The 27,175-nt window shown below is 45.7% G+C and overlaps 1 protein-coding gene across 4 annotated transcripts in view; it reads right to left on the bottom strand.

The window, feature by feature from the left end:
- LRCH1 (leucine rich repeats and calponin homology domain containing 1) overlaps positions 1-18,493 on the bottom strand; it is a 212,503-nt gene extending 194,010 nt beyond the window's left edge. The window contains exon 1 of one of the 4 annotated variants that reach the window (XM_070471233.1): positions 17,507-18,493. In XM_070471233.1, the coding sequence (XP_070327334.1) occupies positions 17,507-17,798 (292 nt within the window). In that variant the 5' untranslated portion in view covers positions 17,799-18,493. The remainder of the gene's footprint in view (positions 1-17,506) is intronic. The other 3 variants (XM_070471235.1, XM_070471234.1, XM_070471236.1) reach the window with 3 other exon arrangements.
- Positions 18,494-27,175: the final 8,682 nt, after the last annotated feature.

Here is a 27,175-nt window from a genome sequence, read left to right as displayed (position 1 = left end):
TTTGATTTATCCAGGCTTTCTAAAGACTGAAAACTACACATAATTGCCTTAAATTGCATGCAGAGATTATCATCCTCACCTCTAAGGGAACTGAACAAAGAAAGATCTGTTTGCCTTCAATTCCACATTCAGATTTCTTTGAATTGGATTTGCATTAACACAAAAAATTTTGGTTATTTAGCCATAAGCTGTGCTGCCATTTTAGTCAAAATGGGCTGCTGTGTTATTTCATTTATAAGATTATAAAAGCAACTAATTAATGCACTGAAGGATCTTCATGACAAAATAAAATGCACGTTTAGAAATCAACTCAACTCTGAGAATGTAAGTACTCCTACTGCAGAGGAAATGCTCTAGAAAGTATATTACTTGATGACTCACCCAATGGCTATTCATTCATTTCTCACTGGAGGGAATAAAATCAAGTAAATTTTAAATAGGCTGTTCAATTAAGTTACAGACTATAAAGTCTTAACAAAATTTCATAACAAAACCAAAAACCTGAAGGTGTACTTAAATTTTTAAATAATAGAAATGTTCGAGGATTTTTTTTAATGAGTATTGGTGCTTGCTGGAAAGCAGTTCTTAGAAATGGAGCTGATAACTGGCCACTGGAAACCAGTGAGAATCAGGACTAGAACTCCCCAGGCATGCCCTGGATCCTCTGTATCCACTCCTTTTAACGGGAGACATGAGTCTGGAGTGGAATCTGACTCATCAGTCTCTGAGTTACCCCAGGGACTACCTATCAAAATGCTCTAGGCTTGATTCTCATTGCAAACTCTCATCTACAGATCCATACTTCCAGCTCTAAATATGCAGTGACACTACAAGAAAGCACAGTACAGGAGAAGGAAACTTAATTCCTTCTTCCCTTCTAGGTTCTTGGTTGGCCTAATAACTAAATTGCTATCCAACAATGGGAAGAAAACTAATTTCCTACATACAGGAGCTCATAAATATAAGATACTGAAAGAAGTAACCAAAACAGACAGCTTTTATATATATTTTAGACCAAAAAAAAAAAAAAAAAGTAAACCTGTTAAAAATTGACAAGACAAATGAGTTTGGACTTGGCGTAGGAACGAGTGAAGAAGTAAAGTTTATTTACACAGCCATCTCCACCCTGAATTCTGCTGTTCCTTCTTTGGTATGGAGGGTATCTCTGTGTCTCTTTTGGTATCTCTTTCACACAAGGTATTTAGTTCCAGTTTTCAGGGAGACAAAGGAGGCCAGAATGTTTTTAAAGTAACTTTAGTTAAAAACTGTGGTGCTGGAGAAAACTCTTGAGAGTTCCTTGGACTGCAAGGAGATCAAACCAGTCAATCCTAAAGGAAATCAACTCTAAATATTCATGGGAAGAACTGATGCTGAAGCTGAAGCTCTAATACTTTGACCACCTGATGCGAAGAGCCAATTCATTGGAAAGATCCTGATGCTGGGAAAGACAAAAGGCAAATGGATAAGTGGGCAGCAGAGGATGAGACAGTCAGATAGTGTCACTGACTCCATGCACATGAATTTGAGCAAACGGTGGCTCAGAAAGTAAAGAATCTGCCTGCAATGTAGGAGACGTGGGTTCAATCTCTGAATCAGGAAGATCCCTTGGAGAAGGGAATGGCTCCAGTATTCTAGCCTGGAGAACCCCATGGACCGAGGAGCCTGGTGGGCTACCAGTCCATGGGGTCACAAAGAGTCGGACATGACTTAGCAACTGAACAACAACAACAAAGTTCAAAATACTCAATACGCCAAAGTGGCCTATTTTGGGGGTGGCAGATTCTGCTCCTATTAATGGCAAGAGACTCCGGCACTTCAACCTGAGTTCTGATTCCAACTTCAGCTTTGGCCCTACCGGCTCTGCAAACATACTCAGATTTGCATAACTGATGTTTCCTTCTGGGCTGCAAGGAGACTACCTGCCTTGCAAGGCCGTCGGGAGGACTGAAAGAGGAAATAGCCTGAAGGACCCTGGACCCAGGCCATCTCCCCTTTTGGTTCCCTTATCAGGAACTTCAGGGTGATACTGAACCTATCAGCAGGCCTTCGATGTAATGACTTCTGATTAAAGTTCAAAACAAATGCTGGACACCAGGAAAGTAAGAAAAGCAATGACATGTTGAAATCTACATATTTATTCTTTAATCTCTGCATCCTCACAGACATGTTCTCACTCCTTGGAGAAGTATTTGAGGAATGAATGGAAAGCAGATAAAAAACTGAGAAGATATAGTCTTGGCTCAACCACTTATTAGTAACAAAACCCAAGGAAAACCATCTCACCATCTACCCGGGTTTCCTTACACCTAAGATCTGAATATTTAGCTCTGGAAGAATAAATAATACCAACTCTCTGTATGCTAAGTCGCTCTTGAGGCCCCATGGGCCGTGGCCCTGCAGGGGATTTCCCAGGCAGGAATGCTGGAGTGAGTAGCCATTCCCTTCCCCAGGGGATCTTCCCAACCCAAGAATTAAACCCAGGTCTCCTGCACTGCAGGCAGATACTTTACCGTCTGAGCCAGTACCTACTCTACCATCTCCCAAAGACTGTCAAAAGAATATAAATAATGTTTACACGCAGTGCAACCAGGTATACTGAAGCTTTCTGGATATCACAATCATTTTATTAATGTCACAATATTTCGAGGAATTTAGTCTTTCTGGGCCTTTAGAAGACTGAATCTCTTTTCTAAAGATAACGGACTATGATAATAATAATGGCGAATGTCAGTGCCAAGCATCGATCTGAGCACTTTACACATATATTCATTCATTTCCTCTGCACAATAATCCTATGATTATGATCCCTCATTGCAAGACAAGGAAACTGAGGCTCAGGGGAGTTAAGTACTACCCATGTTCTTGTGAAACCAGGACTGAGAGCCACCCATGTGTACTCTTAGCCACTATGCCAATGACAGGCTGATGACAACCAGTTATTTATCTTACAGAAGAAAAAACATGACACGTCAACCCTTGGGAATCTAGAAAAGCAAGTGACATCTACTGATCACTCACTTAAGCCAAACCCAAATTCTGCTCTGGGGACTGTATCTCACCTCCTCACAACAGCCCTGAGGGGAAAAGAGTATTTTTTTAAATTAATTAATTTATTTTAACTGGAGGCTAATTACTTTACAATATTGTGGTGGTTTCTGCCATACACTGACATGAATCAGCCATGGGTGTACATGTGACCCCCATCCTGAACCCCCCCTCTCACCTCCCTCCCCACCCCACCCCTCTGGGTCGTCCCAGTGCACCAGCCCTGAGCGCCCTGTCTCATGCATCCAACCTGGACTGGTGATCTAGTTCGCATATGATAATATACATGTTTCAATGCTGTTATCTCAAATCATCCCACCCTCGCCTTCTCCCAGACTCCAACAGTCTGTTCTTTACATCTGTGTCTCTTTTGCTGCCTCGTATGTATGGTCATCGTTACCATCTTTCTAAATTCCATATATATGTGTTAATATACTGTATTGGTGTTTTTCTTTCTGACTTACTTCACTCTGTATAATAGGCTCCAGTTTCATCCACCTCATTAGAACTGATTCAAATGTGTCCTTTTTAATAGCTGAGTAATATTCCATTGTGTATATGTACCACAACTTTCTCATCCATTCATCTGTCGATGGACATCTAGGTTGCTTCCACGTCCTGGCTATTGTAAACAGTGTTGCGATGAACACTGGGGTACACGTGTCTCTTTCAGATCTGGTTTCCTCCGTGTGTATGCCCAGCAGTGGGATTGCAGGGTCGTATGGCAGTTCTATTTCCAGGTTTTTAAGGAATCTCCACACTCTTCTCCATAGTGGCTATACTAGTTTGCATTCCCACCAACAGTGTAAGAGAGTTCCCTTTTCTCCGCACCCTCTCCAGCATTTATTGTTTGCAGACTTTTTGATAGCAGCCATTCTGACCCGCGTGAGATGGTACCTCATTGTGGTTTTGATTTGCATTTCTCTGATAATGAGTGACATTGAGCATCTGGAAAAGAGTATTTTCACCATCAACAAATTACAAACCTGGGGACTTGCCTGGTGGTCCAGTGGCTAAGACTCCACACTCCCAGTGCCGGGGGCCCGGGTTCGATTCCCAGTTGGGGAACTAGATCCCACATGCCACAACTAAAGATCCTGCATGGCACAACTCAGACCCTACACATCCAAATAAATAAATATCAAAACAAAACAAATTACCCACCTGAAGTTCAGCAAGACTCAGTAATTTGCTTCAAATTCTAAAATAAACAATTTGGGGGAATAATATGTAAAAAATGTACCAACTAGGCAGAGAAGCATTTCCATCCCTGCCGTCTGCTGCAGGAGGAATTTCCCAGACCAGCTCCTCTCAGGTCTGGACGCCTCGCTGAGCCCCAGAGCTGACCCCCAGAGCTGACCCCTGACTTGTGCCCACCTGAGGTTCCCGGGTTGCTCAGGGGTAAAGAATCCATCTACCAGTGCAGGAGACCCATGAGATGCGGGTTCGATCCCTGGGTCAGGAAGATTCCCCTGGAGAAGGAAATGACAACCCGCTCCAGTACTGTTGCCCGGGAAATTCCATGGACAGAGGAGGCTGGGGGGCTATGATCCACGGGGTCGCAAAGAGTGGGACACGACCGAGTACGCACGCACAACACAACAACTGGCTCCCCACACAGGGTGGAAGGGACGCCCAGTCTGCTGGGCCCACTGACCAAGGGGCCTGGGAGGGAGGTGGGCTTCCTGACATTGGGTGAGAACGGCCTCAGGGAAGACAGCGATCGCCAAGAGGCCAGAGTTTCACATCCTGATGCAGAATTCCATGTCAGAAGGGAGTCTGCATTTTTCCAAAGAAACATGGTCAACACAAAGGCCCAGGTCTGCCAGGGTTAAAGGGAGGGTTGGCGAGAGAACCAAACCACCACTTATTACTTTATTTCCACAGGAAAATGGATTCCAGTGCTGAGAAAAGTCTTGCTCTGACAGGCGGCTGTGGACCTCCAGGCCTGAGTCTGGGTGGGACTGCCCCACGCGTCTGTCAGTACTTTGGGATCCAATTTACATGGAGCCCAAGCATGTCCTCCAAACCACATGCCGTAAAATCCTGAACTAACACGGTTAATCTGTAACCGCGCTTCGTTTCCTATCTTAACTCTCCCCAGCTTTGGACCACGTGTTATTAAAGGTTTCACAGTATTTTTTTTTCTTCTAGGGTCCTTCCTCCTGGCTCGTCTAGGTGGGGCTGACCTGAGAAGTCTAAGGAGGGAGGGAGCTTCATGGCTGAGTGGTGCCCACCGCCCTGCTGTGTGACCTTGGGCAAGTGGCTTAAGCTCTCTGAGCCTCAGTGTCCTCAGCTATTAAATGAGGGAGAGATGTGAAGGGGTGATTTCTAGATATCTAGAAACTCCCTCCTCCGTCTAGAGTGGTCGAGAAAGGCATTTCAGAGGCAGGTGGATTTCAACTGGATATCAGAAGTTGGGTGAAATCCAGCTGGCAGTTGGGAAGGTTAGGAGGTATTGAGCTCCTACTGCAGTTAAAACAGAACGCTCAGCAAGAATTAAATGAGGAAATGTATATATTACATATATTTAATATATATATTTACATATAAAGCACATAGAACTATGCCTGACACAGAAAAGCACTCAATAGTGTTGCTATTGTTGTTATAACCATTGTCCTCACAACAGGACTCAGGACCCATTGTTCCCATTTTATAGGTAAGACATCAGTTCACAGGAAACTGATACTCGGAGTTTAAGTTATCTGGTCAGAGTGACCCAGTTAATAATCGACAATACCAAGATTTGGACCCTGGTCCTTGAGGCTCAAGAGAGTTGATTTTCAACCTCTAAGCTACACAAAGGCGAAGACAGTCCCTTAGGCTACGGACTGAGAGGCTTTTTCAGAAAATGACAGTTACTGAGAATACAGTACTTTCGGGGCTTCCCAGATGGCTCAGGGGTAAAGAAACCACCTGCAATTCAGAAGACTTGAGCTGGATCCCTGAGCCAGGAAGACCCGCTGGAGAAAGAAATGCCAAGACACTCCAGTATTCTTGCCTGGAAAGTCCCGTGGACAGAGGAGCCTGGTGGGCTGCAGTCCACTGGGTCGCAAAAGAATCAGACACGACTCAACAACAAAACAACAGTGCTTTCAAATATGTTACTTTAATCCTCATCCAATTCTGCAAAATCCATACCAACAACTATGTCTCTATTTTTTTTAATCATCCACAGCTGCTACCCATGCTAGGTGCTCAAGACCTGTTTACTTTCAGTTCAATTGTTAACTTCAAGCAACATTTGATACAATAAAACTCCCACCTGTCCCTCTCAGAAGTCATGACAACTCGACCTCTGGATGTAATCTGGCTTATCAAACACTTGGCAAACTTTGAAGAAAGTAATCTTAGCTGTTGAGAAAGAATAACTCTAGGGACCCACCAACCACCCAAAAGAAGATTCTAAATTTGGGAGAGGTGGTGGGGAGGAGGGGGACCCAGACTTTGGTCAGAGTCACCCATTTTTAAGTGTGTACGTGGCCCCTTCCTTTTACAGCACATCAGGTACTCAGAAACATTTACTGTGGGGAATAAGACTGGCCTGGCCCAGGCCTACTGGGAAGGCAGGCTTACACAGCACAGTCACTTTATCCAGGCCAGGAGGAGTGTGTGCTGGGCTGAATCGTGTTCCCCTAGATTCATTCATCGAAGCCCCAAATCCTCAGAACATGATCTATTTGGAGATCAGGCCTCTCAAGTCGTATACCCACTCATAAGGTTTTATGAGTGGGTTATGGGCGGGCCCTAATTCAGTGTGACCAGTGTCTTCATAAGAGGAGGAAATACGGACCCACAAGGAAACAGCATGAATGCTCAAGGACAGAGGCAGGGCCACACAAACACAGGGGCGGGGCGGCCATCAACAAGCCAGGGAGCGATGCCTCGGGATAAAGCAGCCCCGCCGACACCGCGACTTTGGACTTTCAGCCTCTAGAACAGCGAGGAAATAAATTTCTGTTAAGACACCCAGTCTGTGGTATTTTGTTACAGCAGCCTGAGCCAATGAGTAGAGTGGGCGATGGCTGAGAAGCAAAAAGACGCCGTGTGGAAAAAAAAAAAAGAAGGCCAAAAAAACAGCATCAGATCAGCAAACCATGCATCGTGGCAGATCCAAGATGACTGAAAGTGCAGGGACTAAGAGACGGCTGTGAGTAGGAAAGAGGAGAGGAACAGTGCACTGATATCAATCTAGCACTTTCTGTCCCTCATATGGAGGGCACACACGAAACCAAGGGAAAATCCCTGCTGAGCCAGACCTCACAGGCCGGCAAAGGAGGAAAGAGTTTAAGCATGAGGAAAGCACCAGAGAGGAAGGCAATAATTAACAAAAAAGCACCACAAGGAAATAATGCCAAGTGACTTAAAGCTGCACTTGATTCTGTGCTCAGATCTGCATGGAAGGGCTGCCAGGGAGGCCCGTCCTGAGGAGGCTGGGGACTGGCCAGAATGGGAGCGGGGTTAAGTAGACTCATCTAGGGCAGAAGGGCTTCCCTGACGGCTCATGCAGTAAAGTGTCTGCCTGCAATGTGGGAGACCTGGGTTCGATCCCTGGGTCGGGAAGATGCCCTGGAGAAGGAAATGGCAACCCACACTAGTATTCTTGCCTGGAGGATCCCGTGGACGGAGGAGCCTGGTGGGCTACAGTCCGTGGAGTTGCAAAGAGTCGGACACGACTGAGCAACTTCACTTTCACACTTTTCCAGGGCAGAAGGTGGGGAGGAGGCGGGGGGAAGCGAGGGAAATGACCTGGAAAAGGGAAATGTAGGCAATGGAAAGGAAGGCCAAGTCAGGCAGTCTGCAAGGGGAGGTGCTATCTTGGAGCTCATCGCGTTTGCCTGCAGAGAGAAAATGCGGCACATCAGAGCCAGGCTGATGAAACCAGGTCAGATGTATTGATGCTACTTGTAAGTCTGTGCAGCATCAACATCAAAAAACAGGGAAGAGCGTCAGAGGATGTAGAAAACGGACGTGTGGGCACAGGAGGCGAGGGGCGCGGACGGCTGGGGCAGCAGCGCTGACATGCACACCGGACAGCGAGGGGGAAGCCTCTGTGTCACACGGGGGCCTCCGCTCAAGGCTCTGCGGCGACCTCGAGGGGAGGGACGGGGGTGGGAAGGAGGCTTGAGGGGCAGGGAACATGTGTGTACGCAGACCTGATTCACACTGCGTACAGCAGGAAGCGGCACCGCACGGTAAAGCAGTTATGCGCCAATGAAATGAATGCATGGAATTTAAAAAAAAAAGAACATCAGAGGAATACCTTGGGTAGCAAAACTCCACGGGCAGAACTGCAGAGGTCAGCTGTCAAAAGCAAGACCACAGGAGAAGCCAGAGGATTAAGAAAAGCAAGATGGGGCTTCCCTGTGCCCCTCTGGGGAGAACAGTGAAGGGGAACCTCAAGGTTCACTGGGCCAGAGAGATACCGACTCTGCTTCGAGTCATAAGGTCTTAGGGCCCCTCCAGCAGAGAGACTGAGGAAGCACAGCAGAAGGAAGAAAGCAAGTATCAAAGAAGATTTCCAAAATTATAAAGCCTGACCCTGGAACAGCCTGGAAGGGTTCCAGGTACCATAAATTAACCTGGCTCAGTATCAACCTCCTATGAATACAGGAGCAATAATTTCTCAGCAACCCCAAATTAAAACGTTTCTATGATGCAAACCAAACACTGCCTGTCTCCAATTTTTTTTTTTTTTTTTGCCCCAGTATCCCTCCTTTATGACCAGTGGAGGACCCAGATAGGAAAAAGTAGGAGCACACCCAGAAATCTGACTTTGAGAAAGGCATCTCACTTCTACTTGCTTGCAAGAGAAGCCAAATTCTCACAGTTCTTCGACTTTCTGTCCATGTAACAATCTCACTCGATTTTTGAATTACTTTGTGGGAACAGATGGTTTCCAAATGTACGACTTCTTACTACAGTATATGGAAGCAATACGACTGAACTCTGAAATTAAGATGAAGAGAACACAGACGTGCTTCAGGCTTGCGTCTCTGTTGGCAGGCCTAAGGCTTACATGGAATCCTGACCATTCTTTTTTTTCTTTCTTTTCTTTCTTGCCTTTTTTCTTTTTTTGGTTAAGCAATTCACACCACATACACACAAAAACTTATCTGAAATATCATAGCGACTGAAAATTCTGCTGCAAAAAACTTCCAGACCATGCATGAAAAATAGTAGCAATAAAACAGAAGCCTCTTGACTTCCTATAAATTATACATCAGCTATGTAAATATAGTTGGGTTTTGGGTCTTACATCCTTAAGCCTTTTATGATAGGGACTTCCCAGGGGGTGCTATTGGTAAAGAATCTGACAGAGTGCAAGAGATGCAGGTTCAACCCCTAGTTCGGGAAGATCCCCTGGAGAAGGACATGGCAACCCACTCCAGTATTCTTGCCTGGAAAATCCTCCCATGGACAGAGGAGCCTGGCGGGCTACAGTCATGGGGCTGCAAAGAGTCAGACATGACTGAGCATACACATAATTTTATATTTGAAATAAACATCACAGTTAACTCCAAATCATCTGAATTCCAACAAGTGACATCATCACTGAAAGAGCTCACAAACGGTGATCGTGGTGAGCAGTACCAGACCTAAGCCCAGGCCAGTTTTCCCCAATGCCTTTCTAAGGCAGAAGTCTAATTTTCCAAAAAGCTAAGCCGAATCTAGCAAGGAGCATCACAAAGAGAATTCTATGAGGCAGAGACAAAAATTCAAGCCATGTGACCCAACCGACAACCCCCATAAGCACCTTAAACAGAGTTCATTGCATTTCTGCCATTTAAATCGCCAAGTCTCTGGAAAAGCAGACTCAACACAGCGCCAGGAGGAGATGACTTTGGGAAGATATTAAGAGAAAGTAAATGCTGCTGAGCATAAATATAAAAAGTCTTTATACCTTTTATCTCTAGCCAAAGAAATTTATATAGCAAATGAAAAATTTGGTGCCAAAAAAACTTTCATACAATAAGAAATTTGTAGCAATAGTAAATGCCCCCACACTACTTATAAACTGTACATAAATAAAGGCATTGGATATGTAAATATACTTGGGCTTTCTTTTTTGGCTCAGCAAGCCACACACATATAAACGTATACAGATATAAGTACATAGATGTGTGTGTGTGTGTGTGTGTGTGTGTGTTGTGTGTGAGTTGCTCAGTCGTGTCTGACTCTTTGCGACCCCATGGACTGTGGCCCACTAGCCTCCTCTGTCCATGGGATTTCCCAGTCAAGAATATTGGAGTGGGTTGCCATTCCTTTCTCCAGGGGATCTTCTCAACCCAGGGATCGAACCCAAGTCTTCCACACTGCATGCAGATTCTTTACCGTCTGAGCACCAGGGAAGTCCAAGTATATAGATATATACTGATTAATACAGGTATATAAATATGCCTATAGAAAGTGAAGCCGCTCAGTTGTGTCCAACTCTTTGCGACCCCATGAACTGTAGCCCACCAGGCTCCTCCCTCCATGGGATTCTCCAGGCAAGACTATTGGAGTGGCTGCTATTTCCTTCTCCAAGGGATCTTCCTGACTCAGGGATGGAACCCCGGTCTCCTGCACTGCAGGCAGACGCTTTAACCTCTGAGCTACCAGGGAAGCCCATATACGCCTATAGGTATAGCTAAATAGTTGTATCTATGGATATAGGTCGATAGATACAGATAGGTACATATGAAAAAGGGGAAAAATAGAAAAGTACACACAAAAGAAGGAAGCAGCTTGTGTTTAAATATTGATAAGTAATGACGAAGTTGAGCAGCAACTTCTAAGCCTTTGTTCACACCAGCAGGGCCACAAGAGCAAAGGAAATTAACCTCTGCACCAATCAACAGTAACATGGATTTCAAAAGGTACCCACCCTTTAAATGCTTAAAACCAAAGAACTGCTGAACCACAGCATGAAAAATTTAAGTTGCAATAGAACTAAAAAAAAAAAAAAATTCTTAGTCAACAACTGAAGTTAAAATTTTAAAATAGTGGGGTTGTGCCAGATTTTTGCCTGCTAACTGACACTCATCAAAAAACAAATAAGATGTCGCAGTGACTAGCAAATTAGCCGGTGGAATACTTTCAGTGATGAAGGTCAAACCCTGGGCTGACCTTTATAAACTGGCACAGCTCAAAAATTCCCAGAGGTTTTATGGCCTATGGTTGTATGCTGTTATTCTGGAAACATGAGTATCGTGTTCCTGCCTTTTCAATAAGGAACGGCCCACAATGCAAGCAATGAGAATACGGGTGTGTTTGTGGAGACTGTTTCTGCCACACACAGAAACGTGGAAAAGCACATGTGGATACGGTGCAGAGCCACCACATGCACGGAGATGTCGCAGGGCTAACAGCTTTTACTACTAGAAGTCCTCTAAATGGCAGCCCACTCCAGCATTCTTGCCTGGGAAATCCCACGGACAGAGAAGCCTGGCATCTACAGTCCATTAGGTCACAAAGAGTTGGACATGATTGAGCAACTAAACCACAGTGAAACCAGGGTGTCCCTGGTGGCTCAGCGGTAAAGAATCCGCTAGAGACAATGCAGGAGACACGGGTTCAGTCCCTGGTCCTGGAAGGACCAGGAGAAGGAAATAGCAACCCACTCCAGTATTCTTGCCTGGAGAATCCCGTGGACAGAAGAGCCTGACGGGCTACAGGCCATGGGGATGCAAAGAGTCAGATACAACTTAGTGATCAAACAACAACAGTGAAACTGATCAACAACAATAATAATAGGGAGGAAAGGCTGTGACTCCTTGTGTTTGAAGTATTAATAGTCAGAATAAATGTGATAAATATAGCCATTTAAATGACAGTGACTACCACTATAAATGATCGTTATAGCACAGTGACTAGTCAATTCAATTCAATAGCAGAAACATAATTTGAAACAAGGCATAACTACAAAAGAACATAATGTTCTACAAAAGCACATGTGATTTCAAGTTTCATTACATTCATAATGAAAAATCTTTATGGCCAAAATTATGGAATAATTTTTCAGACCAAATAGATTTCATCAAGTCCTAGGTGCATCCCAGTGACTAAAGGAAGCTAATATCCCAAGGATTCAGTTGAGACAGAATGGGAGTGGGGCAGGGAGATTCAGGCTTCAGCAGAGAAGCCACAAATCTCAGGGAAGATTCTTTGCCTCTGTAGATATTTGAGAGCGGTATCGCAGACAGACAGCCTTAGTCCCACAGGCTGACATATCCCAGGCCCCAGCCATCCCCAGTGTCCTAGAGGGTCCTAAGAGCCCTGTGCCGCGTCACCCCATTGCACGGGGACGGCGGGGTGAGAGGACGTGACCAGAGGTCCCGGCCTGAACACCCGTCTCACTTGTATTCACAGTAGATCTCAGAATGTCATGTTCTCACGTCCCACGTTCACACCATCTTTCCAACCACAGAATGTGCACGCGGACTTCCATCCAAAACCTAACCAGCCTACAAAACCTGACGCAAACCCCATCTCAGGCTAGGAGAGTCTCTCCTAGCCAGTTTAGCTAAAATGACCTTTTTTCTGAATTTTGCAGACAATGTCTATCTGTCCCACCAGCGTCGCACCTTGAGGTCCCCATGGCTTCCCGGTTCCCGTGGCTGTCCCAGCAGCAGCCCCGGCGGCGTGGCCCACCTGCTCCCCTCTGCTGAAGTCCAGTGGTTTTATTTCCGTCCTTCTGTCGAAGGCAGGAGTCCAGGGCCTCAAGCCCTATTCCTTCCCACATTTGACAGAGGGGATTGAAGGCTGCGTATCATGTTTTTCGTATTTTGTTTTGAAATTAAAGGATGCAAAATAAAGGGGGCATCCCTGGTGGCTCAGTGGTTAAAAAAAAAAAAATCCACCTGCCAATGAAGGAGACACAGGTTCGATCCCTGATCTGGGACGATCCCACATGCCTTGGAACAACTGAGCCGATGGGTCACAACTGTTGAGCCTGCGCTCTAGAGCCGGGGAACCGAAACGACTGAGCCCGCCTGACCTCGAGCCTGTGCTCTGCCACGAGAGAGGCCACCGCCAACGAGACGCCCCCGACCGGCAACTGGAGAGGAGCCCCCGCTTGCTGCAACTAGAGAAAAGCCCGTGAAGCAGCGAAGACCCAGCACAGCCAAAGTAAATAAACACATAAATTAAAAATTACATATTTAAAAAAAAAAAAAAGAAGATGCAGGGGTTTTATTTAAAAAAAAAAAAAAGACCACTTTGCATCTCACGTGTGCTCCTGTCATGTCTTACTCCTTGCATCTTCTCCAGCACCACCACTGGCACATACAGGACCTCACTGAGTACTTTTCTCATCTGAACTCCTCCCTGGGCAAGCCCTGCATTTCCCCTATCACCTTTCCTGCTTCCAGCCACCCCTAAAAAAGACACCAGCAATAACACACCCCACTCTCTCCTTAATGTGACCAACTTTCAACAACTGTTCTGTACCTCGGATCCAAGATTTTCCTTGTCATTTTCCAGGACTCCAGCAATCAGCCTGAGACAGACTCTTTTCTTACTCCTCTTTTCAGTTCACTTCATTTCAGTCATACAAACACCCTCTGGAACCTCCTTATCCCCAAATGACACTATTTAATAAATCAGCACCAGAACAACAACAACAACAAGTTTGCTTTCCCAACGCACATATTTGTGTACTTTTTTCTCAGACCTGACTTTCTGCTTCAGTTCATATTTATTACTACCATTTGTGCTATTGTCACAAGCTACTGTAAGTCACCTTTAATACAGGCAGCATGTATCTTTCTAAACGAAGATAGCGTACATCTCCTGTATGTCTTCCCAGTTCATCCTTCAAAATCTATTTCTTCAATGATCTCCTCCCTCATCCACAAGGAGAATGAAAACTCCATCAAAGGGGTCAAGGGAGTCTCTGTTGGTCCCTGCTGTATCCTTGGTGCCTAGAACAGTGCCTGGCGCTGAGCGGTGCTTGGTGGGTACTTGCAGAATGAATCTCCAGGTGCCCTCCTGGATTCTACTCCTCCCCACCCCTTCCCTGTGTGTGTATGTGCCAAGTCGCTCCAGTCGTGTGCAACTCTTTGCAACCCTATGGACTGTAGCCCTCCCCAGGCTCCTCTGTCCATGGGATTTCCCAGTCAAGAATACTGGAGTGGGCTGCTGTTTCCTCCTCCAGAGACTGAACTCACATCTCTTATGTCTCCTGAACTGGCAGGCAGACTCTTTACCAGTAGCACCACGGTCAAGAACACACACGCTAGAGTGAAATCATCAGGGTTCCATCCCTGGTTTAGCATCTAAGTAGAGTGATGACCTTGAGCATGTATGAACTCAACTCTCCCCAGCTGTGCAAGAGGATCTGAACTGGCATCTCACAAGGACCCGGCAGGGTGATGCACAGCCCAGTCCAAGAGCTCATCGTGGCTCTTCTCCCATTCAGCCAGGGTCACCTATGCCAGCACACAGCCCTTCTTTCTCCAGCTCACCGGCCAGAAGTCTAGATCCTGACAACCAAACTATCTGCACTCAAATATGAGTAAACTGATTGGCTCAAAGAAAGGGGGAAGGCCTGAGAGTGTTGTTTTTTTGTTTTTGTTTTTCCTATGAAAGGGATGTATGCACTTGATTAACAGAGCTTAAACATCTACTGAGCAGCCCTGGGCTTCTATATTTCTATGTTTACATCTGGGTTTTCAACTCCTGGCCAGATAAGCTACATTGCCCAAGAGGGCAGTTCTGCTTAGGGTGGCTGCCAGAAGAGTTACTTTTACAAGGCATAAACCAAATGGCCTGAATTATACAACTGAACGGGGAGATAAAGCTTTCTCTGTCACTCCCTGTTTTACAAAATTTATGAAAAAGTCCACTTTACATCTCAGGTCTTTAAGGATTTTGTGTGTCCTTCTGATTTTAAGAGATGCCCTGTAAACTAAGTATGAACCCCAGAGAATCCACTGTCTTCATTGTATATGTTACTACTCAGACACTCCACTCTTCTAGAACTCTTTATATGCAGGAACTGTCAGCACTGTGCACGCTGGAGGTAATTTTAACTCTTGCTTTATTTCGCGTTTTGCCCTTCCAAATAAGGAACAGTGCTCCGGGTAAACAGAGCAAAGGGCAGAACACAATTGGTTTACACCCAGCTTTGACCTGAGGCAAAAACGTTTTTGCAAAAGCAACTCTTTAACACATTTGGGTAATGAAATTTCACATAAACGAGCTGTCTATATTGAATACTCTTTACCTCCTAAGTTTTCCTAACTTTCTACAAACTCCAGTGACATTCCTCCTCCCATAATTAACATTGCCTTTGTCCACAGGGAGTTAACCGTGATGGCTCAGAGGATAAAGATTGGCTGCAATGCAGGAGACCCAGGTTCGATCCCTGGGTTGGGAAAATTCCCCGGACAAGAGAATGGCTATCCACTCCAGTATTCTTGCCTGGAGAACTCCATGGACAGAGGAGCCTGGTGGGCCCAGTCCATGGGGTCTCGAAGAGTCAGACACGACTGAGGAACTAACATTTTCAGTTCACTGTCACTAAGATTAAGCCTCCAAGATTTAACTAGTCAGAATTTTCTGCACATGGAACATGTGCAAGTGAGGTTTCGAATTAAAAACTTGCAGAACTCACAACCACAGCTCACCACAAACAAGCAAACAGAGGAAAACGGAAATCTTGTTTTAAACGCCACCATGCTTCACACGGTTAGGTCTGAACTGAAAGAGGTGGTCTCTGCTTTTAAAAGCACTGGTCTTCTCCAAAAAAACACCAGTAGGGCAGACACATCAAGTTCACCCAACTTTGAAACAAACGTCAGAAGTAGAGGAACACTATTCAGTGCCTCCTTCTGAACAGACAGACACAGAATTTTATTGGTCCTGCCAGCTCCATTTTCATATCCAATGAAATGAATATCCTGCCAGCTACATTTTCGGCAGTCGTATCCAATCCTGCCATAGCTCACCTTACAATCTGTGGCAAAAGGGAAGTCCAACTTAACAACGGATTTTTTTTCTAAGTTAATGATCCAGGCAATTCTTGAAATAACTTCTACTTGAGAAACTGCATCTAAGTGGTCCGATCAAGAACCTCCCCAGCTGTTGACAACTCAACTCTGGAAATTCCCTCCTTTTTGCCCATTCCTGACTATCCCTAGATCCAAATTACAAAGTTTAATGGCCCCAAAGAGTGCTTTCTGCCTCTAGTTAACTCAGAACTCGTCTAAATATTCATCAGGACTCTTAATAAATGTGCACTGAATTAAAGAGGGGAGCGCTGGAATCTAGCTCCAAAAGGCCACTGTCTGCCCCCTCTCCCGACTCCCATCTTCCCGCAGGAGAGGAAACTGAGATCTGGAGCTGACAGTCAAGCGATCCAGGATCCCCCGGGTGTCTGACACTCGGGCCCGTCAAGCAAGGACACCCAGGAGGTCTGGTCGGCGGTTCCCAAATGGGGTACCCACTGCTCTGGGAAGTGCTGGGCGCGCGCCAAGATACAAACCCTCCTCCAAGGAACTGAAACCAGACGGTGGGCAACCCAGGCAGTTCTATCAGGACCCCAAGGCCCGTATGGCATTCCACCAGCCTCCTTCCTGTTTATAGATCCTGCTCCAGTAACTCCAACTACCAAAGGGAAAGCCGACCTCTCAGAAATATGTCAACACATGACATAACTTGAAAACGCTGTATGCTCATTGGCGCGAGTTACAACTTGTCGGGCTCACGGATGGAAACCGGCTCACTTTAATTACTTTTTTTTTTTTTTTAAATATACCCTGCCGTCTCTTCCAGAGCCCCCGCAAAGATCGGATTACTGAGTACGAGGTAGCCTCGGTGGCAGAACCAAACCGCGTGGGCGGTGGTGAGCTGAAGGCAAACAACCAGCGGGTCGACAGCCCGGCGAAGCGGCTGCGATTCGGTTTCGCGACCAGAGCCGCCGCTCCCCCCTCGCACAGACGCAGGAAGAGGAAGCTGCGGACACAAGTTGCCCGATCGCTCGGTGCTGTCGCCGAGGGGGGCCTGGCGGCACCGCGCCGGTGCCCTCGGGTCGGCGGAGGGCGCGCCACCTTTGTCTAGAGGCTTCCCAACCGGACGGGCGGCGCCTCGGCGCGAAGAGGGCTTTGCCCGGGTCGGAGGCGCAGACGCGGCGCCCGGGTCCCCAGCCCCTGCGCCGGGCCCAGGAAGCGGCCGCAGCCGCCCGAAACCTCCCACTTCCACTGCGCGCACGCGGCGCGCCCGCAAGTCCCAGCCCCGCGGCCACTTCCCCGGCGCAGCCGCGGCGGGGGGGACCCACGCGCCCGCGGGCTCGGCGGCCCGGAGCAGCCCCGCTCTCCTCCGGTCGGACCGCCCACGCGGGTCCCTGCGTCGGGACAGCACGGGCCGCTGGACCCCCCGGTCAGGCCAGATCTCAGACTGCCCACCGCGTCGGGGAAGGCGCGACAGCTCGCCAGACACCCACACCCACCGCCCGCCCTCGGCCCTCTCTCACCTGCCTGCACCGTGTCCGAGAGGTCGTGCGCGGGGGCCGCGGTCCTGGGAAATTCCTTCAGTTTCCTGGCACTGAGGTTCAAGCCCCCGGAGTTGGCTGCTTCCTCCAGCGCGCGCTCCAGCCCCCGGTTCAAGGGCAGGTTGAAGCCGCCGCCGCCGCCGCCTCCCGCGGCCCCGCCGCTGGCTCCGGTTCCTCCGTGGTGGTGGTGGTGGTGGGGATGATGATGCGGGTGCAGCGCAGCCACCGACAGGGCAGGCACGAAAGGTTGGGGTTCGCTTCCCGGCGTCGCCATCTTCTCCCGGGCCCCCCCGCCCCGCCAAGCCGCTCCTGCAGGGGGAGGTCACACCTTTCCCCCCCGGAACGGGAGACAACAGCCCGGGGCCGAATCCCCGCGGCGCTCCGCCGAGAGATGCCGGAGGAGGGGCGGAGGGTGTGGCAGGCGCGCGGAACCGGGAGCCGAGAGGCGGAGGCGGCCGTGGCAGCGCGGTCTCGAAGGTTTCCTGTCCCCGGGAAGCTAAGGACTGCGGCGGCGGCGGCGGCGGCGGCGGCGGGCAGCGCGCATGTATCTCCTCCCGCCCCTGCGCCCTCCTCCCGGCGGCTCTCCCCTCCTCCGCAGCCCGCTCTCTGCTCCGCCTTCCCGCGGAGCCGTCAGTCCAGCCCCGAGCCTGCCTCCGCCGCCCCGGGAGCGGGCCCCGGCTGCTGCCGCGCGCCCGCGCCGGGCTGTCCGGGTACTCGCTTGGGGCTGGACGCAGGGAGATCACGGGGGAGGCGAGAGCCTATCTCAATTCTGCGAGTTATTCGGATTATTGGACTTCGAGTCCCCTCCCAACCCCCAGAGGCAGTGTTTCACGGTAGGATCAGGCTAACAGACGACCCCCGCCCCTAGCATTTGGGCACCTCCAGTGGGCCAGACGCTGGTCTCCATAGTCGGCATTCGTGATCTCAGGAATCCAGGGGACCCCGTGAGCGGAAAAACTGTTTCCCTCAGCCCACAGAGGAAGTGAAGAAACCCGTCTGAGGTCACCCAGCCAGTCAGAGGCGGAGCTGGGTTTAAAAGGAGAGCCTTCGGACTCTAGGGTTGCGCTCCTTCTGTAAGCGCCGGGGCCGGACGCCGCTGCGAACAGCTTAGGAGTGGAGCAGAGGGTTTTCTGAGCAATGGCAGAAAACTACAGGCATAGAAAGGAAGGAGTTTTCAAGATGCAAGTCGTTCCTATGGTGGACAGAACCCATTGTCGTGTGAGGAAGAGGGGCTGGCTGTGGCTGGCTGAGCCCGGAATTCGGTGGAGCTGGAGGGCTCTGAAAGGCAGTGACCCCAACTATAAAATAACTCGGTCTCGGTTGGAGCCTGCGCACAGGTATTCGTCAAGGTGACCTTGTGAGCTGCTTCTAGCCCCTGTGGGGCCTGGGAGCTGACGTCCCCGTCTGCAGTTGAAATCACCTTCTGCCCAAACCAACACCAGGGGCATCAGAACTCCTGACAGCATAAGAGTAGAACAGTTGGAAGGTTAATGAAGTCCCCCTCCTTTCTGAAGTTTCGGCTCCAACTCTCTAAGGCTTTATACCCAAGGCTTGAGCAGCGACCTTGTGAGGGACTTAGCTAAGGGAAGAGGATGCGGGTCAAATAAGAAAGTAATTCAACCCCTGATGGAGGGGGAGATTATGTTTTAAGTGGTGATGCGGAAAGGTGATGGATCTAAAGTACCGCATGATCGATGTAACTTGCACTGACCGTGCTGGCTAAGTAGCCCTTGATTCCTACAGGATTCTAGCGTGAGTTCAAAGTTCTAATCTCGGAGGAGGGGACAAGCGCCACCTGCTGGTATCCTCCGCCAAAACCTCCTCTCACCAGCTCCTTTTTCGCCCTTCTGCCTCCCAGACTTTTTTTTTTTTTTTTCCTAATGTTTATTTATTTGGTTGTGCCAGGTCTTAGTTGCGGCCATGTGGGATCTAGTTCCCTGACCAGGGATTGAACCTAGGACCCCTGCATTGGGAGCTCGGAGTCTTAGCCATTGGACCAGCGGGGAAGTCCCAGGCTTTTAAAAGCCAGGCTTGTGGATGATAATGATGATGGTGAATGTGCAAGCATACTTATAAAACTAACCTACGGTTTCCTTTCCTCTCTGGTCTTTTTCCAAAAAGCCAGCGAGAAACGGAGACACAGAAAAAGATTTCATTTGAAAATCGTCAGCTAAATCCAGGTGGTAGTGTGTGTGATCAGTCTGCAGGGTATGATTGAGGACACCTTCTGACCGACTTCAAATGTAGTTCAGGCTGTGAATCGTGGTGCATCATGTAATGTTTTAAGACCACAAATTCTTTTTTTTTTTATTTTAGAGGAAAATATGGGATATAGCAATCTGTCCTTATGTTAGGTTGACCTAGTTATGATAGCTTGCTTTAAACGTTTCCTTCTCCAGATTTCTAAAATATAAACTCCTTGAAGGAGGTACCTAGTCATGTTTGCAACTTCTTTCCCATAGCTCAGAATCCAGAGAAGTTCTTTGCATATGATGAGTGCACAGTGAAGATCGGTAGTTAAGCATTGCACAGTAGGCCAAGTGCCTTACAGGTTGCTATTTGTTGGTACATCTTTCAAAGGATGTCGTTAAATGAAGAAAATTTTCCTTTAAATGGGCGGGAGTTACTTTACCCTTGAAACTGATCTTGGTTATTTATAAACAGTCAAGAAACTTGACAAGCCATTTTTTCTTGCTGTCTAGCTTCTTCACTATTTTTTCAATAAGGTGGACATCTCTGATTTATTTGATACAAATCTCTTCTGAAAACCGAATTTTCTTCCTGTTCTACTCTCCCCATACCATGCACATAGTCTTCTGATAACTGCTGTGTTATCACATCAACCCAGTTAACCATCTTGGTTATTCCAGAAGGGGACTTCTGACCAAATGACGGAACATCCAGAGAATCAGAGGATCCTGACTGTTCAAACCCTAGATTCTGACTGCTCCTAAGTCACATCTTTAGTTTCTATGAGATAGCCGATGGAGTGTTGATAATACATTGTGCTGTTTGTTTATGTCAGTTTTATTTGGTTTTTCTGTCAATGCAACCAAAGGTTCTGAGTATTTAGTCTTTTATCTTAGTCTTTATTCCCCCTCTTTTTCTAATATAGCCTCATTTTGGGATGGTCCACAAATAATCTTGTACCAACTATTTGGATGATGGCAGCTAACCTTTTACCATGTTTTGTCTTTAGTACTTTCCAAAGTTCATAGAATTCAAATGCTTAAGAAAATGGGGGAAATAGAAATGCCCCCCTGCTAAAATAATACGACTATTAGAAGGAAATTGATCAGTTTCATCAACAAATCAAAAAAAATTAGAACCTATTTTTTTAATTTTTTTCCTCAGTAAACATACCACAGCATACAGAGTCTTCCATGTGTAAGACCCAGCTCTTTTACTCCCCCCTGAAAATGGAGTTGCGGACAAGTTGTAAAAATCCAGCTTGTTGAGAATGGCCAACAGCATGGCCATCTAGGGGTGTTTATTTTTTTGAAAGTGTAGTATTCTATATTTCTTTAATTTATTTTTATTTATTTAATTGAATTATAGTTGATTTACAATATTGTGTTAGTTTCAGGTATCCAACAAAATGATTCAGCTATATAGATATACAGAGATTTATATATTCTTTTTCAGATTCCTTTCCATTATAGATTATTACAAGATACTGAATATAGTTTCCTCTGCTATACAGGTCTTTGTTATCTGTTTTATATATAGTAGTGTGTATGTATTAATCCCAAACTTCTAATTTACGCCCCCCCCAACTTTCCCCATTGGTAACCATAAATTTGTTTTTTATGTCTGTGAGTCTGTTTCTGTTTTGTAAATCAGTTCAGTTCAGTTGCTCAGTCATGTCTGACTCTTTGCCACCCCATGGGTTGCAGCACGCCAGGCCTCCCTGTCCATCACCAGCTCCCGGAGCTTGCTCAAACTCATGTCCATTGAGTCAGTGATGCCATCCAACCAGCTCATCCTCTGTCGTCCCCTTCTCCTCCTGCCTTCAATCTTTCCCAGCATCAGGGTCTTTTCCAATGAGTCAGTTCTTCGCATCAGGTGGCCAAAGTATTGGAGTTTCAGCTTCAGCATCAGTCTTTCCAATGAATATTCATGACTGATTTCCTTTAGGATTGAGTGGCTTGATCTCCTTGCAGTCCAAGAGTCTCTCAAGAGTCTTCTCCAACACCACAGTTCAAAAGCATCAATTCTTCAGCGCTCAACTTTCTTTATAGTCCAACTCTCACATATGTACGTGACTACTGGAAAAACCATAGCTTTGACTAGACGGACCTTGGTCAGCAAAGTAATGTCTCTGCTTTTTAGTATGCTGTCTAGGTAGATCATAGCTTTTCTTCCAAGAAGCAAGCGTCTTTTAATTTCATGGCTGCAGTCACCATCTGCAGTGATTTTGGAGCCCCCCAAAATGAAGTCTGCCACTGTTTCCCTTGTTTCCCCATCTATTTGCCATGAAGTGATGGGACCAGATGCCATGATGTTAATTTTCTGAATGTTGAGTTTTAAGCCAACTTTTTCACTCTCCTCTTTCACTTTCATCAAGAGGCTCTTTAGTTCTTCGATTTCTGCCATGAGGGTGGTGTCATCTGTGTATCTGAGGTTACTGATATTTCTCCTGGCACTCTTGATTCCAACGTGTGCTCATCTAGCCTGACATTCCATGTAATGTACTCTGCACATAAATTAAATAAGCAGGGTGACAATATACAGCTTTGACGTACTCCTTTGCCGATTTGGAACCAGTCTGTTGTTCCATATCCGGTTCTAACTGTTGCCTCTTGACCTGCATACAGATTTCTCAGGAGGTAGATAAGGTGGTCTGGTTTTGTAAATAAGTTCATTTACATCATTTTGTTTAAGATTCCACATATAAGTGATATATGATATTTGTCTTTCTGTCTGACTTACTTCACTTAGTATGATTATCTCTATGTCTATCCATGTTGCTGCAAATAGCATATTTCATTCTTTTTTATGACTGAGTAGTATTCCATTATATATATATATATGTAATCATCTTCATCCATTCATTTGTCAAGGAATAGTTAGGTTGCTGCCATGTCTTGCTATTGTATTAATAAATAATTCTGCTATGAACTTTGAGATGTGGGTGTCTTTTCAAATTAGAATTTTCTCTGGATATATGCCCAGGCAAGTGTGTCTGTCATAGTCCTGACTGTCCCCTGCAACCACAGGTAGATAAGTGCATCCAGCAAACTCTCCTGAAAAGCGAAGGAAAAACACTCCAAAACTATAGGCAAATAACAAAAAGCATTTGACTCCAAAGGCAGCACATCAGGACTGTGCTGTGTGTGCTAAGTTGCTTTAGTCGTGTCCGACTCTTTGTGACCCCATGGACTGTAGCTTGCCAGTCTCCTCTGTCCATGGGGATTCTCCAGGCAAGAATACTGGAGTGGGTTGCCATGCCCTCCTCCAGGGGATCTTCCCGACCCAGGGATCAAACCCAGGTCTCCTGCACTGCAGGCAGATCCTTTACCATCTGAGCCACCAGGGAAGCTCTTTTATCTTGCTTCATATTATTCTTTAACCTCGCAGCTTCAATTTTCTCCCTCCTTCTTAAAAAGGAACCAAGAATATTTCCTGATTAATTCCACCCTTTTTACTCCCTCCACAGGCTCTCAGTACTAAAGTTTTCTCTTTGTACTGTATCTGTAAATATTCATCAGTAAATATTTATCTGTAAATGATCAGGGTATGTAGGTTGTATTCATTAACTTTCAAGTACATTCATTAACTTTTAAGTACATCAAATGCAGAGCTCAGTTCTTTTTTTCCTAGGAAATGCAATAAATAATGTCATCTGAGATATTTTTATATTATAAGGCAACTAGTAATACCAATGTGAGTTTCTCTGAAGATAATCAATATTTTCTTGGCATGTTTAGGAGATTTTATTTTATTCTATTTTGCATTTCAAAACACTAATCTAACAAAGCAAACTTGCATGAGAAAAATTAGAACAATGTCCATAGTCTTTCATTAAAATCAAATGCATTCAGTTTTAAGAATTGTATATAAATGTTGAACTGTGTATGTAAATATGACATCATGCTTTCCTATTTTTTTTCCTAGTGGAAAAAATAAAACAATAATAAATTCTTGCCAAATTAGTCTATCCTTATTTGGAAAAAAAAATAGAAAAATGGGCTACTAGAGTCAGCTTTCAAATTCAATTTTTTTAATTGAATTTTTTTCCTTATCCTTGAAATCAAAAAATCTATAAACCACTTGCTTAGATTCTTGGTTTTCTTTTTTTTTTAAATAAACTTTTAATTTTGTATTGGAGTATAGCCAGTTAACAGTGTTGTGATAGTTTCGGGTGAACAGCCAAAGGACTCAGCCATCCATATACATGTATCCATTCTCCCCAAACTCCCCTCCCATCCAGACTGCCACATAACTTTGAGCAGAGTTCCTTATGCTATACAGCAGGACCTTGCTGGTATTCCATTTTAAATAGATTCTTGGTTTTCTTAAAAGAGAGTTAGTCATACCAGATGCCAGCTACCTGCTTTTAAGCTTTTCTTAGTTTGCTCACACCAACTATAATGTATTTTCTAGGCATTCTCATTCCAGGGTTTATCATTAAGTCTCAAAAGAAAATATTGTCTGCCATTGGATTTTAAAAATATTTCGCAGCTGACTATTGTTCAGACCAAAACTTCCTTTCTACTCCAACCTGCCAATAAAAATCCTCAGTCCCCTCACGGAGGCTTATTTTCACTTCTCACCAAGAAAGTCTTAGAAGCGACTGCAGTGGCCAGCTGCTCAGCTATTTCTTCCAGTTCTCTCCAAGACAAAGTAGAGGTCTACCTCCTTGACCAGGGAGGCTTTATTTACGGCCTCCTTTCCACGGCAACTTCTATTAAATAGAAAAACCACAAAATCGGGGCCATCGAGATAGCAGTCTCTAAGAGGCTCTCTGAATGACCAGAGAGGAGCCATCTTTGAATGAGTGGTTTTAGGAGAGAATGCCAATTATGCGTGACTTTTATTATTTTTAAATAATATTTTTTAAAGTACATGTATATATGATATTATAGCCAATTGTGTAACAGAAAGACAGCATTCTGACCTAGTGCTTATGAGACATATAGCATTTGGAAAGAAGCTATGAGGAAAATATAGTTTGGACCACTCAGGTGAGAAACTAATTGTAATAAGAAGACTCTCTTTGGCTTAATGAGGTTGATATCTTCTTAAGGAAAAAAATATCAGTGACCAACAGCTGACCCTCTGGTTCCTGCCGGAAATTTGTTAAGTGGCTACTAGGGAAAAAGTCACCGGACAGTAAGGACAGAAGGGGCCCAGCTAGCTGGACTTCGATTTATAAAGAAATGTATTTTAGGTAACTGACTTTTTAAAGATGTGACTATAAATGTTAGATCATAGGTAGAAATAGATAATAGCTTTACTGTGATTTATTTTTCTAAAAATTCACCTATTCGTTATATTAGCTTATTGGTGTATACATAATATATATTATGTTATTGGTTTTTAGTGTAATGGATATATGAAATATTTAAGGGAACTAGCTGTTTGTTTACAAATAAATTGCTTAACTTGCATGCAGAAACTGAAGCAACACTATCCTTTATATGTACCTCTGAAGATCCCCTGGAGGTGAGCATGGCAACCCACTCCAGTATTATTGCCTGGAGAATCCCATGGACAGAGGAGCCTGGTTGGTTACAGTCCATGGGGTCACAAAGAGTCAGACACAATTTGGACACGACTGAGCAACTAACACTCAGAAATTGTGCATAAAGGGGTTCATTGCCAAATAAGTTTGAGTTCAAAACGTTTAGAAGTTATTTTACTTTAGGACCTCTCAGAGCCTTTGATATGCTAACATGCATTGTGAATATGCAAGAGGGAGAGAGGGTGTACATCTCTGGGGTGCCAGCAATGCAGGAGTTTGATCCCTGGGTCAAGAAGATCCCCTAGAAAGGAAATATATGAATGTCAATATATATATAACATTAACATGTATAACATGTGCTTAGTTATATATGTTAGCATATGTGTAACATATGCTTTGTGTAACATAATGAGGCTTCCAAGGTGGTGCTAGTGGTAAAGAATCCATCTGCCAATGCAGGAGATGCAAGAGACATGAGTTTGATCCCTGGTTTGGGAAGATCTCCTGGATTAGGAAATGGCAACCCACTCCAATATTATTCTTGCCTGGAAAATTCCATGGACAGAGGAACCTGGGGGGCTACAGTCCATGGGGTCACAAAGAATCAGACATGACTAGAACACACACAGCAGCAGCAGCAGCATACATAATAAATAATACATGTATATAGCATAACTATGTATATAACAGATGAGAATTTACCTCCAAATCAGTATTTTAAATAGGCCAAGTGTCACTGATGCAGCACCTCCAGTAAATACTATTCCAGGCCTATTGTTCATTAGGTGGATTTTAAAATAACTGAAAAGTCTTCCTATTTATACTTAAGGTACTTCGAATCTAACTAAAACAGTAATTTGTATGTTCCCTCGAGACAGCTTTAAGACTCTTGATGTCATTACAGGGCTATTTTCCGAAGCCAAGACTATCATTACTGCCTTGTCAGATGCAGAACTGTGGGGTGGGGGGGTGGGGGGCCCCAGAGTGACTGCTCTGGTACAGAGGAGAATGTCCCCAATTTAGTAGGAAATGCACTCTGACTCTGAGGACATTCCGAGCTGTCTCGGATCATTCCAGTTCATCATTTGAAGAGGGGTCAGACTTGGACCCGGGAATAAGGCCTCCTGATGAAGTGATAATGCAAAACAGGAACGGTGTCATCCCAGGCTCATCTCCCGGCAACCAGTTCAACAGGGAGCACGACCTACCATGCGTTTAGAAGCAAAACCATTTAGAACCTTCGTCAGTTTCTCGTTGGTGCAAAACCGGCCAAGCCAGGATTAGGGGGATTCAGACTGGACCACTGACCAGAAAGGAGCTTTGCCCCAGGGACGGTGAGCAGTGCTGGAATCCCTAACAGGAGCCACAGTGGGCGCGTGGTCTGAGGGTCCCTCCCAGACACCGGCAGCCCCGACAATCGAGGGAGAACAAGGACAGTTTCAGGTCTGCAGCTTGAAGCAAGCTGCCTGGAGTGTGTCTGGTAGAGCCCAGCTCTGGGAGTAGTGTCCAGGAGGCAATCGGGCTCCCCAACCCAAGTGGTTGGAAGATGGAGCCCCAGGCCCGATGGTGAACTGCAGGCCAATCAGGAAGCACTGCATCCATGAAATAGCTCTGCAAAGATGGGCAAGGATGTATAAGAAACTGCTAACAGTGATTGCTCCTGAAAGGAAAACTTGGAGAAGGATAGAACAGAGGGATTTTATCTTTCTCTGGTGCCTTTTGTTCAGTTTAAATGTTTCACTTGTACATCCATGGGCTTCCGTGGTGGCTCAGACAGTAAAGAAGGTGCCTGCTAATGCAGGAGCCACAGGAAACTCGGATTCAATTCTTGGGTAGGGAAGATCCCTTGGAAATGGCAACCCACTCTAGAACTCTTTTTTTTTTTCAAGCAATTAGTTACATTTTTTAAAATACCCATTGGGCCAAAGAACTCAACAGACATTTCTCCAAGGAAGACATACAGA

Source organism: Odocoileus virginianus, chromosome 8 (genome assembly GCF_023699985.2).
Source record: "Odocoileus virginianus isolate 20LAN1187 ecotype Illinois chromosome 8, Ovbor_1.2, whole genome shotgun sequence".
In the NCBI taxonomy this organism is placed as follows: Eukaryota; Metazoa; Chordata; class Mammalia; order Artiodactyla; family Cervidae; genus Odocoileus; species Odocoileus virginianus.
This window is presented reverse-complemented; position numbering and strand designations above follow the sequence as displayed.